The sequence below is a fragment of the Scyliorhinus canicula genome, chromosome 23 (assembly GCF_902713615.1).
Source record: "Scyliorhinus canicula chromosome 23, sScyCan1.1, whole genome shotgun sequence".
NCBI lineage: Eukaryota > Metazoa > Chordata > Chondrichthyes > Carcharhiniformes > Scyliorhinidae > Scyliorhinus > Scyliorhinus canicula.
In genome coordinates this window covers 7,083,915-7,103,370 of record NC_052168.1, presented here as the reverse complement: position 1 = coordinate 7,103,370, position 19,456 = coordinate 7,083,915, and the positions used below count along the sequence as shown (strand labels likewise).

The following is a 19,456-nucleotide window of genomic DNA, read 5'->3' as shown; positions in this document are numbered from 1 at the left end:
CCTCCATTGGGTCCAATACATACAGAAACAGGTTGTCTGCATAGAGCGAGATTCTGTGCCCCCCCCCCCCCCCCCCCCCCCTCCTCCCGGCCGCTCCCGACCAGCCCCTTGAGGCTCTCAGAGCAATAGCCAAAGTCTCTATAGCTAGCGCGAACAACAGTGAGGAGAGGGGGCATACCCGTCTCGTCCCCTGGTGCAGTCTAAAATAGTGCAAGGTTGTCCTATTCGTCCGTACGCTTGCCACAGGAGCCTGATACAGCAACCTGACCCAGTCAATAAAGCCCCACCCAAATCCGAACCGTCCCAGTACCTCCCACAGATAATCCCATTCTACCTGATGAAAAGCCTTTTGTGCATCCATTGTGATCACTACCTCCACCTCCCTACCTTCCGCAGGCATCATGATGACATTTAACAACCTTCTTACATTGGCCACCAACTGCCTACCCTTAACAAACCCCGTCTGGCCCTCCCCAATAACGTCCGGAACACAATCCTCAATCCTGGAGAACAAAATTGTGGCCAGCAATTTGGCGTCCACATTCAACAGGGATAGCAGCCTGTCGGACCCACATAGCGCCGGGTTTTTGTCCCGCTTCAGAATCAGCAAAATTGTGGCCTGTTGACATCGTCGGGGGCAGCACCCCTCTTTCCCTTGCCTCATTGAGCATCCTCATCAACACCGGCCCCAATACCCCAGAGAACTTTATTTTACAGAACTCCGCTGAGTACCCGTCCTGGCACAGGGCTTTCCCCGACTGCATGGCCTTCAGACCCTCCACTATCTCTTCCAACCCGATCGGGGCCCCCAGCCCTTCTACCAGCTCCCTGTCCACCTTTGGGAAATTCAGCCTCTCCAAGAAGTGCCTCATCCCCTCCGGCCCCATAGGGATTTCCGACCTATACAGCCTACTGTAGAAATCCCTAAACGCCTTATTCACCCCTGCTGAATCTCCAACCAGGTTCCCATCTCCGTCATTTACTTTCCCTATCTCCCTGGCTGCCTCCCTCTTTCTAAGCTGCTGTGCAGGCATTCTACTGGCCTTCGCTCCATACTCATAGATCACACCCCTCACCTTTCTCAGCTGCTCCACCGCCCTCCCTGTGGTTAACAAGCTGAACTCTGCCTGTAGCCTCCGCCGTTCCCTTAAAAGCCCTGCCTCTGGGATCTCCGCATACCTCCTATCAATCTGGGGTATCTCCTTTACCAGTCGGTCCGTCTCTGCCCCGTCCACCTTCTCCCTATGAGCCCGTATCGAGATCAGCTCCTCTCTGACCGCCGCCTTCAGTGCTTCCCAGACCACCACGGCTGAAATTTCCCCAGTGTCGTTGACCTGCAGATAGTTCTGAATACATTTCCTCAGCCGCTCGCACACCCCTTCGTCAGCCAAAAGTCCCACATCTAACCTCCAGTGCGGGCGCTGGTTATTGTCTTGACTAACCTGCAGGTCAACCAGAGCGGAGCATGGTCTGAGATCGTGATCAGTACTTTGTTTTTATATTAATCCATTGTAGTGATGTTCATTGGGGGATAAATATTGGGGAGCTTTCCTACTCCACCAAATTGCACCACAGAACTTTTTACTTCCTACCCGAGAAGGGAGAGAGATTTTGGTTAAACATTTCAGCCGAAAGATGGCGTCTCCGACAATGCAGCACTCCCTCAGTGCTGTTCTGTGTTCAAGTCTCTGCAGTGAGGTTCAAATCCACAGCCGCCTGATTCAGAAGCAAGAGTGATACACTGGGCCATGGCTGACACGAATCATATTTGCAATTTGGGACATTACTGTCTCAACCATTGTTTCCAGGGGCTTGGACATACCCTGCTTATTAATGTGATCCTGCAGCAGGGTCTCCATGTAGTCCTCCTCTGCGAGGTCAATTGGCAGCTGTCCATCACTATTCACAGCAGCAATGTTGGCACCATGGTTGATTAAACACCTACCAAAACAAAATTAAAATATTGAGCCTGCATTGTTCCAGTTTTAAAAAAATTAAGAAGCATAATTGGAGGGAGAGATACATGCACAACGCCATCAGGAATAAAAGCAGATGGAAACCAAGATAAATAAGGAAGTAACAATTAACCAATGTCAAGCTCCCTACCTCTACATGTTTTAAGTTGTATGCAGAAGATTAAACTGGAAGATACAGTTTGCCTTTTTAATATTACATTGATAGTACACCAGAGTCAGGCCATTCAGCCCTACCAATTCATTCAGGCATTTATGCTCCACATGAACTTCCTCCCACTCATCTGTACATCCTTCTATTCCTTTCTTTTAAAAAAAATATTGGTGTGGGCAGTGCTGGCTAAGCTAGCTTTTATTACCAATTCCCAATTGCCCTCCTGCTCTTGTGGCCATGGCTAATCCAGTTCAGTTTCTGGTCAATGGATGTTGAGAGGGAGGGATATTGTCCAGGTCTTGCTGATTTGGACATCGTGTCCGAGGAATGTCGAATGTTGCTGAACATTAGTGAACATCCTTACTTCTGACCTTATGTTGGAAGAGAGAGAGAGAGAGAGACAGACAGACACATACCCCCGAGACACACCCACCCACCCGAGAGAGAGAGCGAGACATAACAGCCCCCCCCCCCCACACCCAAGAGAGACAGACCCCCAAAGAGACGGAGAAAGAGCGAGAGAGAGAGAGAGAGAGAGAGAGAGAGAGAGAGAGAGAAAGAGAGAGAGAGAGAGAGAGAGAAAGGAGAGAGAGAGAGAGAGAGAGAGAGAGAGAGAGAAAGAGGCAGAGAGAGACAGAGTTTGTTTCTGTTTGTTCGGTTTCTGGCAAAGTGAAAACATTTCTACTCATATTTTGGCACTTGGTTAACTATTGGTACCACTGTATCAATACATTTAATGTTGCATCCTGTTCAACTCAACCTCATATTATTGTAGGCACCAATCCAGCCCGATTGACATCTAAACATTGATGATTCACCAGAGGGACTCTCCCATCAAAACGCTAGTTTGAAAGGACCCAAATCGATTCTTGTACCGCTGGATATTTTTCACTGCTCAAATAGGACAGAGTTCAAAACTGACACGCCCACTCCAAGTCTTATAATCTGGAAGCACTTTATTATCAATTCCTATTCCCACACTTATAATATAAACATCCCATTTAAAAAGCACTCACGCTGCAATTACACCGTCCCTCATTCCCAAATGCAGTGCAGCTCCACAATAGGACAGAATGACTGGATGTTGGAATTTCCACGATAAACATGAATACTGAATTCATTATATCCTTATTTTTATATTTCTGTAATGTAGGGCTTTAAACTGGAAACTGAATTACAGTTGCACATTCTAGTCCACGTATCCAATGTTATTTCCCCTCGAGATTAAATCTGGTCTTGATTACTCTTGTAGAAAAGGGAGATTGACTTCAGTAAAACCTAAACAGCAGCTGCAAAGTGACTATTACAGAGATGGATAGAAGAGAACAAGACGTATCTGAAAACATTCATTCTGAGCGTCTGACACAAACTTTCTTGGTAAGCAGCGAGAGGCTTTTCCTCCTCCTCCTCCTCCCCCCCCCCCCCCCACCCCTCCCCCATCCAGATCCAGGATGTGGTGTGGTTGGAAGGGGTTGTGGGTGCAGAGGGACAAGGGGAAAAAAGGACAAGGGGAAAAAAGGTTTGCAATCAGAGAAGCCTTGTCCTCGAGTAAAACAATGGGACTAGCGGGACGACAAGAGTGGAAGACGATGAATGCAGAGGGAACAGGGAATGGATAGTAGAGATGCTGGTGGAAATACTAACTGTCATCATGGAGGGCTGTGCCATGCACCTTTATTTTTACTCTTCAACTCACTAAAGGTATGCAGTGGCAGATATACAGAACTTATGAGCAAACCAAGGGCAGCACAATGGCAAGCACTGCTGCCTCACGGCACCCAGGTCCCAGGTTTGATCCCGGCTCTGGGTAACTATCCGTGTGGAGTTTGCACATTCTCCCAATGTTTGTGTGGATCTCGCCCCCACAACACAAAAGATGTGCAGGGTGGGTGGATTGGCCACGCTAAATTGCCCCTTAATTGGAAAAAATGAATTGGGTACTCTAAATTTTTATTTATTTTTTAAAACTTATGAGCATCTCTCATGGCCACTGTTCATAGCAGGTTGAAAGGGTAGGCTGCTTTCTAAGAGTGCGAGATGAAATGTCTGATGTAATATTCTGCTGCTGTGTCTCACTTTAAAGCTAAAGACATTATTGCTGGGTCTTCTCTAGCTAAGCAAGGGCTAACTGCTTAGAACAGATCCTCGGTCAGTTAAATGAAATGAGGTGAAAATTGCTTATTGTCACAAGTAGGCTTCAAATGAAGTGACTGTGAAAAGCCCCTAGTCACCACATTCCGGCGCCTGTTCGGGGAGGCTGGTACGAGAATTGAACTGTGCTGCTGGCCTGCCTTGGTCTGCTTTCAAAGCCAGTTCTTTAACCCTGTGCTAAACCAGCCCCTAGGTCAGTCTGAGACTTTTTCCTTATAATTTTTGCAAAACAAACTGACCTCTAAAGTTAATTAGAAGATTCTCAGTTTGTGAGCTTGTTTCCTTATACATTGGAATTACTAGAAAAAAGAAAAAATACTAAAGTAGGATATATTCCAACATTAGCTTCCCCACTCCCAGTCGCTGGTGATTATGTGGGTCCACCATACCATTTTCTGTAAGCTCTTACTAATAATTCTTCAAAAGCTATTTTTTTTAAGTGTAGTGTATTCATCAGCCCTCACACCTTTGCAGATGTTCCAAAGGATTCAAGGGCAGGGGAAGCTTGGGGTCATTTTTATCGTGAGACCTCAACCCTCTTTATCCAAGATGTGGAGATGCCGGCGTTGGACTGGGGTGAGCACAGTAAGAAGTCTTACAACACCAGGTTAAAGTCCAACAGGTTTGTTTCAAACACGAGCTTTCGGAGCACGGCTCCTTCTTCAGGTGATGGGAAGGTCAATGGACAGCAAATACCCTTTAAGCCAGGGGCCCCAACACCACACACACTGATGCACAAAGGAGCAACGAGCAGGGGATCAATTACACTGCTCCAGATTGCAGTTGCAGGGAGGAGCTTTGCAGTCTCCTCTACTGTCTCAATGACTGTCACATTCCCAATCCTCCAATACTGAAAGACAGGTGACCATAAGCCGGGACAAGGAGACAAGTTTTAAAAGAGCACTGCAGACCCCAGTATGGCAACCTTGTGCTGGGTTTGTTACGTCGACAATCGCAAATCATTATAGCAAGATTCCCCATTTTTTTTTTTTTTTTTAAAGTGTCAACTGGGGACAATCAATTAGTGAATCAGATCACTGACTATTGTTGCAGTTGTAATGAGGAGCTGTCTCTGAAAGAGTGAAGGAGAGGCGGACTATGTTAGCACAAGTTAATTTGTATATAAACAATAAGAATTGCTCAGGGGGAAAAAAACTTAAGCTTGGGTACCTCTTGACAAGGTGTCCACTTTTCGACTTCCATGGCAGCTAATCGGTCACACGTAGGGTGGCACCCACTGGAAGGCTTTGGTTTTGGCCCATTCTGCCAAATTAATGGAGTCTTTGGTTGGAAATTGTGAGAAGTAAATAGAGGGAATTGAATTCTCCTCTGAGGTGGAATGTGGATGGGTTACTGCTGGAGGTGGAGAATCTGCGTGTCGCAGTTACAGAAGGCATGGCGGAGGCACTGTTGTCATCCACCCCATTGCCAGTGGAGCAAGGGGGAGCTTCGGCTAGAGACGCAAGAGTACTGGGCGTAGGTGATTGAGGGAGCGGTAGCCCCTCTTTGCGGGGCCATGAAGTGGGTGGAGGAGTGCCTGCAGTCACAAGGTGCAACGATCTAAGAGGTGGAAAGGGCGGTTACAGGGCACAGCGATCGAATTATGGAGTTGGAGGCCGAGGTGGTGATGTTGGGAGCGGTCTGCAAGGAGCTAAAAGTAAATATGGACGATCAGGATAAATCAGTCCAGGCAGCAGAATTTACACATTGCAGGTCTGCCGGAGGGGGTGGAGGGAACAAGTACCACGGCGTATGTCTCGGGAAATGTTGGTAAATGAGAGGGTCTTTGAGAAGGTCCCGGAGGTGGATCAGGCACATCGATCATTAAGAGCGAGCCCAAAAGGGCAGCACAGTGGCACAGTGGTTAGCACTGCTGCCTCATGGCACTAAGGTCCCAGTTTCGATCCCGGCTCTGGGTCACTGTCCGTGTGGAGTTTGCACGTTCTCCCCATGTTTGCGTGGGTCTCACCCCCACAAGCCAAAGATGTGAAAGGTAGGTGGATTGGCCACGCTAAATTGACCCTTAATTGGAAAAAATGAATTGTGTACTCTAAATTTATTTTTTAAAAAGACAGAGCTCGAGTGCAGGGGAGCCACCGAGGGAAGTGTTAGTAAGAATGCACCGATTCCAGAAGGAGAGGATCTTGAGGTGGGCGAGGACGACGAGAGATAGAGTTGGGAGGACCGGCAGATGCGAATATACCAAGACTTTGGGCCGACCTGGCCAAGCGGCGGGCGGGCTTCGATCGGGCCAAAATGGTATAAGGAAGTGGCGAGTGGGGTTGCTGGCACTCCCGAATTTGTTATATTATTATTGAGCTAGGGCAGCACGGCGGCACTGTGGTCCCAGGTTCGATCCCGGCTCTGGGAGTTTGCACATTCTCCCAGTGTTTATGTGGGTTCCGCCCCCACAACCCAAAGATGTGCAGGGTAGGTGGATTGGCCACGCTAAATTGCCCAATTAATTGGAAAAAATGAATTGGGTTCTCTAAATTTCAAAAATATATATTTTATTATTAAGCGGTGAACGTGGAGAAGATCCAGTCGTGGTGGGGAGGAGGGGGCAGAGTGGATGCAAATGGAGGAGGCTTGTGTGAGGGCAAGTTTAAAGACGCTGTCTGTGTGCCCCCCCCCCCCCCAATTTACCCAGAGAGATATACGGTGAGTCCGGTGGCTTCATCCTTAAGATCTGGAACAAGCTAAAGTGACATTTTGGGGTGGGGGGGATGATGTTGGTGCTGGCCCCTATTTGTGGGAATCACGGGTTCACCCCAGCAGGGTGAACATATAGGCAGTGGTACAGGGAAGGGGTGAAACGGGTGAGGGACTTGGTCGTGGAAAGGAGGTTTGCATCGCCAGACGAGATGTGGGGGGGGGGGGGGGGGAATATCGCGGATATTTACGATGGCTGGTGGGCACAGGGAAAGCGTAAATTGTGGGGATTAAGCGGAAGTGGGAGGAGGAACTGGGCATGGAGCGAGATTATGCACCGGGTGAACACAACTTCATCCTGTGCTAGGATGAGCTTGGTACAGCTCAAAGTGGTGCATACGGCTCATGTGATGCAGGCTCGGATGGTAGAGGATAATTGTGAGATGTGGAGGGGGGGGGGGGGGGGCCGGCAAGTCATGTTCACATGTTTTGGTCATGTCCAAGATTGGTGGGGTTTTGGGACCCAATATTTGAAGCATTATCGAAAATTGTGGGGGTGGTGATACCACCAGGCTCTCTGGTGTCATAATATCCACTCATGTATATAATGAGATGCAGCCAGGCAGTGATTGACACATAGGATGACCAGTAAGCATACAACACAGTACAGCCAATCACCAGACAGAACACTACCACTATAAAGCCAGAGGGCACCAGGTTTCCCGCTCTCTAGGGACCCAGCTACTGAGACAGTCAGAGTCCACATGCAAACACCACGCGGTAGTTAGTAAGTCTGGTCAGGCTACTACAAGGTCACCAGTCAGATCAGTATAGTGTCGACCCACAGCTGAATATGTAGAGCAGTTCTGTAGTTGAATAAAACAGTGTTGGATCTTCTCCAGTGTTAAGACGTCTGTTTCTAGCTTCCATGCATTGAGTGGAATCCACATCGAACCAACCTGCCTAACATATCATCTGGTGGCATATCTTTGGCGTGTCGGATCTGCCTGTGCTGTTGGAGCGGAAGGGGGTCGATGTGATGGCCTTCGCCACTCTGATTGCCCAGAGGCGAATTCTACTGGAGTAGAGTGGAGGTCAGTGGAGCGACTGAGGGTGTCAGCGTGTCTGGGGATGTAGCAGAATTCCATAAACTGGAAAAGATTTAGTTCGTTCTCAGGGGGTCAGGGTTCTTGGTGAGATGGAGGCTGTTCTTGTCCCTGTTTGAGGACTTGTCCATTGCCAGCAGGTTGGGGGGTAGGGGGGGGGGGGGGGGGGGTTAAGGGGGGAAATAGGTGGAAACAATGTCCAAAACTATGGGTATTGTGTTATTTTTAAAAAATAAATTTGGAGCACCCAATTCATTTTTTTCAATTAAAGGGGCAATTTAGCATGGCCAATCCACCTACCCTGCACATCTTGTGTTGTGGGGGTGAGACCCACACAAACACGGGGACAATGTGCAAACTCCACACGGACAGTGACCCACGGCTGGGATCAAACCTGGGATTTTGGCGCCATGAGGCAGCAGTACTAACCACTGCGCCACCGTGTTGTCCCAGGATTGTGATTTTTTAAAGATTATATGTTCATGCATACTCTAGTTTGAATTAAAAAAATGTTTTTTTTTAAATATAAAAGCGTCCAAATTTTCTGCAGCCATCCATACTTCAGATACTGCTCCATGTTTGCAACATCGCTACATAGAACATAGAACAGTACAGCACAGAACAGGCCCTTCGGCCCTCGATGTTGTGCCGAGCAATGATCACCCTACTCAAACCCACGTATACACCCTATACCCGTAACCCAAAAACCCCCCCTTAACCTTACTTTTTAGGACACTACGGGCAATTTAGCATGGCCAATCCACCTAACCCGCACATCTTTGGACTGTGGGAGGAAACCGGAGCACCCGGAGGAAACCCAAGCACACACGGGGAGGACGTGCAGACTCCGCACAGACAGTGACCCAGCCGGGAACCGAACCTGGGACCCTGGAGCTGTGAAGAATTTATGCTAACCACCATGCTACCGTGCTGCCCACATGCTACCGTGCTGCCTACATTTTGGCAATGAGCGTTTTCACACTTTGAGCAAATAGGGTAAAAACCTTTCACACCTGGTATGAAGCTCTGACACCTCAGTGATAAAACAGACACCAAGACTGCACTTTCTCGATATTTCAGACACCCACATCAATTCTTCACCAAATAACAACTTGGAGCTGGAGGCTACAGATGAATCATTAGCGACCTAGACAAAAGCACACGAGATGTACTGCAAGGCCTTGGGTAGGATGCCAAATGATGACTACACTCGGCCATCGGACTAACCAGGCCCCCTCAGCAGGCCTGCTGAACTCCACAAATTGGCAAGTTCTGGATTGGAGGCGGAAAGACATCGCATATAACACTTTTTCAGCATTTAGGTTGTGAATTTGCCAAAGTAACATTAAAACTTACTCAACGATTTCAGAATAGCCACACGATGCAGCCACATGCAGTGGTGTCCATCCCTCATTATCCGAGTGGTCGACACTGGCATTATGCGCCAGCAAGAATTCCACCATTTCCAGATTTTCATCTATACATGCCTGAAAAAAATATATACACTGTTTGAGAGAAGAAATTTAATCTATACCCCTAATACTTTTTGCCGGTAAACACCAAATCAGAATGGGATCCAGTTTCACCGGCACCAGCATTAAAAAAAAAAAAATTCATAGGATGTGGGCATCGTTGGCAAGGCCAACACTCTTGCACCCACAGAATTTCTGTGGCTGGCTTCAGTTCTTCAGTATCTGGTCAATGGTAATCCCAGAATGCTTTTTTAAAATAAATTTAGAATACACAATTATTTTTTCTCCAATTAAGGGGCAATTTAGCGTGGCCAATCCACCCAACCTGCACATCTTTGGGTTGTGGGGGTGAAACCCACGCAGACACGGGGAGAATGTGCAAACTCCACACGGACAGTGACCCAGGGCCGGGATTCGAACCCGGGTCCTCAGCGCCGCAGTCGATAATCCCAGAATGTTGATGGTGGGGGATTCAGTGATAATCATGCCACGGAATGCCCACGGTGTTGGTGAGATTCTCTCTCGTTGGAGATGTCATTGTCTGGCACTTCTGTGGTGTAACCGTTGCTTGCCATTTATCAGCCCAAGCCTAAATGTAGCCTGGTCTAGATGCATATGATGGACATAGGACTGCTTCAGTATCCAAGGAGTCACAAATGGTACAGATCATTGTGCAATCAATCATTACGTCAATCATGGGGGACTTCAATATGCAGGTGGACTGGGAAAATCAGGTTGGTAGTGGGTCCCAAGAAAAGGAATTTATGGAATGTCGAAGAGATTTTTTTTTGGAGCAGCTTGTGACAGAGCCTACTAGGGAACAAGCAATTCTGGATTTGGTGATGTGCAACGAGGCAGACTTGATTAGGGAACTTAAGGTGAAAGAACCCTTAGGGAGCAATGACCACAATATGTTAGAATTTACCCTGCAGTTTGAGGGGGTGAAGCTGGAATCAGATGTAACGGTATTACAATTAAATAAGGGTAACTACAAAGACATGAGGGTGGAGCTGGCCAGAGTTGATTGGAAAAGGAGTACAGCAGGGAAGACAGTGGAACAGCAATGGCAGGAGCTTTTGGGGGTTATTCGGGAGGCACAACAGAAATTCATCCCAAAAAGATGGAACACACTCCCACTCTCCCTCGCGGGGAGAGTCCAGACGATCAAAATGAACATACTGCCCAGGTTCCTCTTCCTGTTTAGATCCATTCCGATCTACATCCCCAAGGCCTTTTTCAAAGTGCTGGACAAACTTATCATGGCGTTCGTATGGGGGGGGGGGCCAGAAGCCGAGTGGGTGCGTGCGGAGGAGGCCTCCTGCATGGGGACCTCCCTCCGGGCCCTCGCCACAGCAGCGCTCCCATCCCCACCCAAAAAACACTCCAGCAGCTCAGTGTTGACAGCCACCCTCCAATCCTGGAACCAACTGCGGCAGCAATTTGGCCTGACCAAAATGTCGGACAAGGCTCCCATCTGCAACAACCATAGGTTCACACCAGCACTGACTGACGTCACCTTCAAAAGATGGAGGCAGGACGGGGGGACACTGACAGTCAGGGACCCATACCCGGACGAGAGGATCGCAACACTGGACGAACTGACAGAGAAATTTCGGCTAGCCGGGGGGGAACGAGCTACGGTACCTGCAGCTCAAAAACTTCCTACGAAAGGAGACAAGGACGTACCCACAACCGCCACGACAGACACTACTGGAAGACCTACTGGACGCAAGCATCCTAGAGAAAGAGAACTGTAGTGACATGTATGACCGACTGGTAGAAAGGGACGACACCGTACAGGACGCAACAAGAACGAAATGGGAGGACGACCTGGGGATTGAGATAGGGTGGGGACTCTGGAGCGAAGCACTGCATAGGGTCAACTCCACCTCCACGTGCGCAAGGCTCAGCCTGACGCAACTAAAAGTGGTACATAGAGCCCACTTAACAAGAAACCGTATGAGTAGGTTCTTCCCGGAGGTGGAGGACAGATGTGAACGGTGCCAAAGAGGCCCGGCCAACCACGCCCACATGTTCTGGTCTTGCCCCAGACTTGTGGAGTACTGGACAGCCTTCTTCGAGGCTATGTCCAAAGTGGTGGGGGTGAGGGTGGAGCCATGCCCGATAGTGGCGGTCTTCGGGGTTTCAGACCAGCCAGATCTATTCCTGGGGAGGAGGGCGGACGCCCTTGCCTCCCTGATCGCCCGCCGTAGAATCCTGTTTGGCTGGCGGTCAGCAGCACCGCCCAGAGCTGCAGACTGGCTGTCCGACCTCTCGGAATCTCTCCAAATGGAGAAAATCAAATTCGCCATCCAAGGTCAGATGACGGCTTCCACAGAACGTAGGAGCCATTCATGCAATTGTTCCGGGACCTGTTTGTGGCCAACGAACAAGAGGAAGAATAGCCGGGTGGCCAAGAATCAGGGGAAAATGGACGGGAATCAGGGGAAGGTAGCCGGGGGGGGGGGGGGGGGGGGGGGGGGGCTATGGGTTCGTTATGGGGGTTTGATGGCTAGCTAAGGCCCAAAACCAAACTGTAAATAAATGCCTATAAATGTGGCTGAGAAGTAATAATAGGAAACAAAGAAATGGCAGAGGAACTGAATAGTTACTTTGCATCAGTCTTCACGATGGAAGACACCAGAGGGATACCAGAGCTCCAGGAGAATCAGGGGGCAGAGGTGAGTGCAGTGACCATCACAAAGGAGAAGGTTCTGGGAAAACCGAAAGGTCAGAAGGTGGATAAATCACCTGGACCGGATGGACTACACCCCAGGGTTCTAAAAGAGATAGCTGAGGAGACTGTGGAGGTATTGGTGGTGATCTTTCAGGAATCACTGGAGGCGGGAAAGGTCCCAAAGGGTTGACGTAACACCGCTTTTTAAGAAGGGAGGGAGGCAGAAGACGGGAAATTATAGGTCGGTTAGCCTGACTTCGGTCATTGGTAAGATTTTAGAGTCCATTATTAAAGATGAAACGTGGAGTACTTGGAAGTGCATGATAAAATAGGACTGAGTTAGCACAGCTTCTTCAAGGGGAGGCCATGTCTGACAAATCTGTTAAGAGTTCTTTGAGGAAGTAACAAGGAAGTTAGGCAAAGGAGAACCAGTGGACATGATTTACTTAGATTTCCAGAAAGCCTTTGACAAGGTTGACATAGGAAACTGTTAAATAAGTTAAGAGCCCATGGTGTTAAGGGTAAGATCCTGGCATGGATAGAGGTTTTGCTGACTGGCAGAAGGCAGCGAGTGGGGGTGAAGGGGTCTTTTTCAGGATGGCAGCCGGTGACTAGTGGTGTGCCTCAGAGGTCGGTGCTGGCACCACAACATTTCACATTAATGATCTGGAAGGGTCTGAAGGCACTGTTGCTAAGTTTTCAAATGATACAAAGATCTGTAGAAGGACAAGTAGTATTGAGGAAGCAGGCAGGCTGCAGAAGGACTTGGACAGGCCAGGAAAGTGGGCAAAGAAGTGGCAGATGGAATACAATGTGGAAAAGTGTGAGGTTATGCACTTTTGAAAGAGGAATGAAGGCTTAAGACCATTTTCTAAAAATGGGGAAATGCTTAGGAAATCAAAAGCACCAAGAGACTTGGGAGTCTGTTCATGATTCTCTTAAGGTTACCCTGCAGGTTCAGTTGGCAGTTAGGAAGGCAAATGCAATGTTAGCATTCATGTCAAGAGGGCTACACTACAAGACAAGGATTGTACTTCTGAGGCTATATAAGGCTCTGGTCAGACCCCATTTGGAGTATTGTGAGCAGTTTTGGGCCCGGTATCTAAGGAAGGATGTGCTGGCCTTGGAGAGGGTCCAGAGGAGGTTCACAAGAATGATCCGTGGAATGAAGAGTTTGTCATTGTCATATGAGGAACGTTTGAGGACTCTGGGTCTGTACTCGCTGGGAGTTTAGAAGGATGAGGGGGGATCTTTTTGAAACTTACAGAATACTGCGATGCCTGGATAGAGTGGACATGGAGAGGGTGTTTCCACCTGTTGGAAAAACTAGAAGCAGAGGACATAATCTCAGACTAAAGGGATGATCCTTTAAAACAGATGAGGAGGAATTTCTTCAGCCAGAGGGTGGTGAATCTGTGGAACTCTTTGCCGCAGAAGGCTGTGGAGGCCAAATCTCTGAGTGTTTTAAAGACAGGTTCTTGATTAATAAGGGGTATGGGGAGAAGGCAGGAGAATGGGGATGAGAAAAATATCAGCCATGATTGAATGGCGGAGCAGACCCGATGGGCCAAATGTCCTAATTATGCTCCTATCTCTCATGGTCAAGGGCAGTGGGTCACACCTTAGGAATTTTTTGTCCATCTAATGTTACCAAAGATGTAATGAGACCAGGAGCAGGGTGACCCTGGCAGTACCCAAGCATGTCATTGCTGTGCAACTGTTGCTTGATAGCACTGTCAATGACACCTTTGCTGATCAGGAATGAATGGATGAGGCAGTAATTGACCAAATCGGTTGTCATGCTTTTTGTGGTTAAGACTCACCTGGGCAATTTTCAACAATGTTGGGTACATACCAGTGTTGAAGCTATACTGTAATAACTTTCCAGTAACCTACATTTTTCTAAGAATTGCACGGTTAATTGGTCCAACATGGGTCTTTTAAAGAGTTTCTCATTAGCTACCCACCCTTGTCCTTTCCTAATAGCCTTGTAAATCTCTCCTTTTCATGTGTATATATGCAACTAATCTGCTTCCGCCAGCCTTTTCATGTATATATATATGCAACTAATCTGCTTCCGCCAGCCTTTCCAAATCACAACTCGCGGTCTATCCTAATGTCCTAGGTTCCATTCAGCCATCAACCCTGGGCTTGCTGACCCAACTCTGGCTTCCGGTCCAACGAAACCTTCATTTTAAAAGTCTCACTGTTGATATCAAAACCCTCCATGGCCGCTCCTCCCCCTATCTCTGCAAACTTCTCCAAAATCTCTGCACTCCTCCAATTCTGGCTTTGCTGCTCCTGCACTGATGGTCATGCCTTTCAGCTGCCGAGGGCCTAAAGGCCGAGATATCTGCTTCTCTCCCCCACCTCTCGTTTCTTCTTCAAAATGTTCCTTAAGTAACAATAATCTTTATTGTCACAAGTAATACATCAACACTGCAATGAAGTTACTGTGAAAAGCCCCTAGTCACCACACTCCGGCACCTGATCGGGTACTCGGAGGGAGAATTCAGAATGTCCAATCCACCTAACAGCACTTCTTTCGGGTCTTGTGGGTGGAAACCGAAACGCCCGGAGGAAACCCACCCAGACACTGGGAGAACGTGCAGACTCTGCACAAACAGTGACACAAGTCGGGAATCAAACCTGGGACCCTGATGCTGTGAAGCAACAGTGCTAACCACTATGCTACCGTGCTGCCCATAAAACCTGTCACTTTCCCAAATATCTCTTATATAGTTCAATGATGCTCCTTGGGATATTTTACTATGTTAGAGGTGCGTATAGGGCAGCACGGTGGCATAATGGTTAACACTGTTGCTTCACGGTGCCAGGGTCCCAGGTTCGATTCCCGGCTTGGGTCACCGTCTGTGCGGAATCTGCATGTTCTCCCTGTGTCTGCGTGGGTTTCCTCCGAGTGCTCCGGTTTCCACCCAGAAGTCCCGAAAGACGTGCCATTAGGTAATTTGGACATTCTGAATTCTCCCTCTGTGACTCGAACAGGCGCCAGAATGTGGTGACTTGGGGCTTTCACAGTAACTTCATTGCAGTGTTAATGTAAGCCTACTTGTGACAATAAAGATTATAATACAATGCAAGCAGTTGTCGTTTACAAAAAGTCTCATTTCCCTTATGGTTCTTTTGCCAATGATTTCCATGTGTAAACCCAGAAGTCTTGGTGCGGCGCTCAATTGCAGAAAGCATTACTACTCAACTCAATCCGCACGGAGAGTGCCTGATCAGAAATAAGTAATACAAATTACCCCACTTGCACCCTGCAGCCCCCCAGACCTAGTTTTGCAATCAGCCTCCTGCAGTTAGGCACCAGTGATATCGCACACAGAAAACTCTGGCTCAGGTTACAATCTACAGCCCAGAAGCTGGTCTTGAAGCCCAACTGGTCTATCCCAGTGATATATATTTATATTCCCCATCAGCCACCTCCCAAGCCATCCATCTGTTCCTTTCTACCTCACATCATTATCTGGCTTCTCCGGAAACATATTTATGCTATTCACCTCGAATACTCCCTGCGGTATCAAATTCCACAGTCTCACCACCCTCTGGATAAGGAAGTTTCTCCCAATTCCATATTAGATTTATTCGTGCCAATCTATCAGAGAGTCATAGAATCTCGACAGTGCAGAAAGAGCCCATTCGGCCAATCGAGTCTGCACCAACCATCTGATGAGAGAGCACCCCATTCAAGGGTAGTGGGCTAATGGGAAGAGTTTCTTGGTAGTGTGAATGAGCAGAGAGAATTCGGTGTCCGTGTACATAGATCTCTGAAAGTTGCCACCCAGGTTGAGAGGGTCGTCAAGAAGGCGTACAGTGTGTTAGCTTTTATTGGTAGAAGGATTGAGTTTTGGAGCCATGAGGTCATGTTGCAGCTGTACAAAACTCTGATGCGGCCGCATTTTGAGTATTGCATGTAATTCTGGTCGCGCCATTATAGAAAGGATGTGGAAGCATTGGAAAGGGTGCAGAGGAGATTTACCAGAATGTTATCTGGTATGGAGGGAAGATCTTATGAGGGAAGGCCGAGGGACTTGAGGCTGTTTTCGTTAGAGAGAAGGTTAAGAGGTGACTTAATTGAGGCATGCAAGATGATCAGAGGATTAGATAGGGTGGACAGTGAGCCTTTTTCCTCGGATGGTAATGTCTAGCACGAGGGGGCATTGCTTTAAATTGAGGGGAGATAGATACAGGACAGATGTCAGAGGTAGATTCTTTACTCAGAGAGTAGTACGGGCGTGGAATGCCCTGTCTGCAACAGTAGTGGACTCGCCAACAATAAGGGCATTCAAATGGTCATTGGATAGACATGGATGATAAGGGAATAGTGTAGATGGGTTTTTGAGTGGTTTCACGGGTTGGCGCAACATCGAGGGCCGAAGGGCCTGTACTGCGCTGTAATGTTCTATGTTTATTATTTATTTCTTGGCATTTTCTTTTCCGGGGAAGAAGCTTAAGCCTGTTCAGCTAGCTGTAAACTTTCACGTTCTGGTAAATCTTTCTTTCAGTCTCACTCTGGTGCCTCTACATCCTTTGTACAACAGGTCGATCAGGACTCTGCCAAGCATTCCAAGTGTGGGTTAACCAAGGCGCTAGACTAGTTTATATTCCCAATTGGTAGAAATCAGGAAGCAGAGAACATGCCATTGTACCTGCAGCCAAATGATCTGTATGGCTTGTTACAACACTGGGTAGTGTTTACCACCAACTGAGGCACTGGGGGTGAAGGGGGAAGGAACTAAATTCAAACCAGTGATAAAAAATAAGGAACTGTGACATTACAAAAGAAAAAGCAAAAAGAAAATCCTGCCCCATCCTAATGCTTGCAAAGTTGTAGCACAGAAGAACATAAATCGCATTTGTTTTGATTAAAAGTCACATAACCCACAAATACACTCTCTCAACAAGGTAGATTTCCGTTTAGTTCAGTATATGAGACAAACTGATGTTGCAGGCAAACCAATAAATGCAGGCCATCTGCAGCAATGTTGCAATCATTTGCTGACAGCTTTTTAAAAAAAGCGCAAATGCATTGTTACCCAATAGTCTTTGCTCATCTGCAGTCGGGGGAGCAGACTGGCTCAGTATCAACAAAAACCTGCATTTTGTACAGTAGACTGCCTCAAGGAACTTCACACAAGTTTTATCAAACTGAATTTCACACATATCAGCAGATATTGGAACATGGGACCAAAAGCTTGATCAAACAGTATCATGATGGAGAGAATGCCTAGAAAGTTTTTTTTTTAAATAAAGGTGAGACACCAGTTAGTATTCATGTTTGTCAATTTGCAAGTCAAATGCGAGAATGCTGAAGTACAGGTTGAGCTGATCCCTTATCCGAAATTCTGAAAAATTCCAACGGTCAAACTTATTTGAGCGCCGACGTGAGGTCGGGAGAGGGAAATCCCACAAGGCTCTGGGAAAGTTATCGGGCGATGCGCAGCACCCAACGCGCCACCGATGTACATTGTATGCCGAAATCCGATACACATCCGGCCCCAAGCATTTTGGATAAGGGATGCTCAAAGCTGTATAGAATCATAGGAGGCCACCCGGCCCATCGAGTCCGCACCGACCCTTGGGAAAGAGCCAAGCCAAGCCCACACCTCCACCCCCACAGCCCAGTAACCCCACCCAACACTAAGGGCAATTTTGGGCACTAGGGACCATTTAGCACGGCCAATCCATCTAACCTGCACATCTTTGGACTGTGGGAGGAAACCGGAGCACCCGGAGGAAACCCATGCAGACACAGGAGGAATGTGCAGACTCCACACAGACAGTGACCCAAGCTGGGAATCAAACCTGGGACCCTGGAGCTGTGAAGCAATTATGCTAATCACTATCCTACCGAGCTGCCATGTACAAGAGTAAGGAAGTCTTGCCACAATGTTATAGAACTTGGGCGAGACGACACCCAGAGTATTATATACAGTTTTGGTCTCCAGACCCAAGGAAGGCTATACTATTTTCAGCCTTACAGGGCCATGAATGCGGAGAGATCAAGATGTCGGAATTGGAAGAGGGCCGAGGTTACGAAGATTCGGAGGGCAGCATGGCTATGGAGAAGTTTGAAGGAAAGGGTAATATAACTGGACTGGGAGCCAATGCAGGTCAGCGAGCATGGCTGTGAGGGGAGCAGGGGTGTTATGTCCGAATTGGATTGTACAAGTTAGAATGCAGGCTCCTTCCTCATGTGCTTGGGAGAGAAAGCTTGGAGCAGAGAGAATTGCTGCTCGAATGTAGGAGTTGGAACAGATCAGGGAGTTGAAAGCTGAGAAAGATCACTGCCAAATACAAAGATAGGGAGGAGGTGGATTGTATGTCAGATCAAGCAAACAAAATACATTTGTGCATTACACGCAATTCATCCGGTTCAGACGGACGCAGTTATTCCTGAAAAAGAAAAAGGGATCTGCTAGAAGTGGAGGCAATGGGCTGCAAGGAATAACCAGAAAGGACTGAAAGTACACAGATCAATTGGCATTTGTGAAGGACCTTATCTTATCCTCAGTGTTGCACAACCAATTAATTACTTTTGATCAGTAATCTTGTGGATAACAACTTGTATTTATATCTCACCTTAGTAAAATGTCCCATGGTGCGCCACAGAAGCATAATCAGATAAAAGCGGACATTGAGCCAAGGCATTTGGACAGGTGACCCAAGCAAGAGGTAAACTTTGGGGAAGGATGGAGAGACAGAGTGATCGAAGGAACAAATTGCAAAGCTCAGAAAGCTGAAGGAACAGCCTATTGTGGGATGGACAGAGTGGAGGGATACACAAGAGGCCAGAGTTCGAGAAATGCAGAATTCTGCATAGGGTGCGTAGGTTTAAGGTGCGAGGGGCAAGGTTCAGAGGAGATGTACGAGGCAAGTTTTTTTTTTTTACACAGAGGGTAGTGGGTGCCTGGAACTCACTGCTGGGGGAGGTGGTGGAAGCAGGGACGATAGTGATATTTAAGGGGCACCTCGACAAATACGTGAATAGGATGGGAACAGAGGGATACAGACCCAGGAAGTGTAGAAGATTTTTGTTTAGACGGCAGCATGGTCGGCGCAGGCTTGAAAGGCCGACGGGCCTGTTCCTGTGCTGTACTTTTCTTTGTTTCTTGGGCTGGAGTCGGTTTATGGAAATAAGGAGGCGCAAGGCCCGGGACTGAATTAAACACGGTTGGGTATTTTAAAATAGAGGTGCTCCTGAAGTGGGGTCCAACGTCAGTCAGTAAGCACAAGGGAAATGGGCAAGC

General features: G+C 47.8%; 1 protein-coding gene across 1 annotated transcript in view; it reads right to left on the bottom strand.

Moving 5' to 3' along the window:
• Positions 1-19,456, bottom strand: part of LOC119956270 (protein phosphatase 1 regulatory subunit 12C-like) — a 77,093-nt gene that overhangs the window by 55,134 nt on the left and 2,503 nt on the right. Inside the window, exons 2-3 of the mRNA XM_038783338.1 lie at positions 9,393-9,523; positions 1,823-1,941 (exon numbers count right to left, since the gene is read on the bottom strand). Of these exons, the coding sequence (XP_038639266.1) occupies positions 1,823-1,941; positions 9,393-9,523 (250 nt within the window). The remainder of the gene's footprint in view (positions 1-1,822; positions 1,942-9,392; positions 9,524-19,456) is intronic.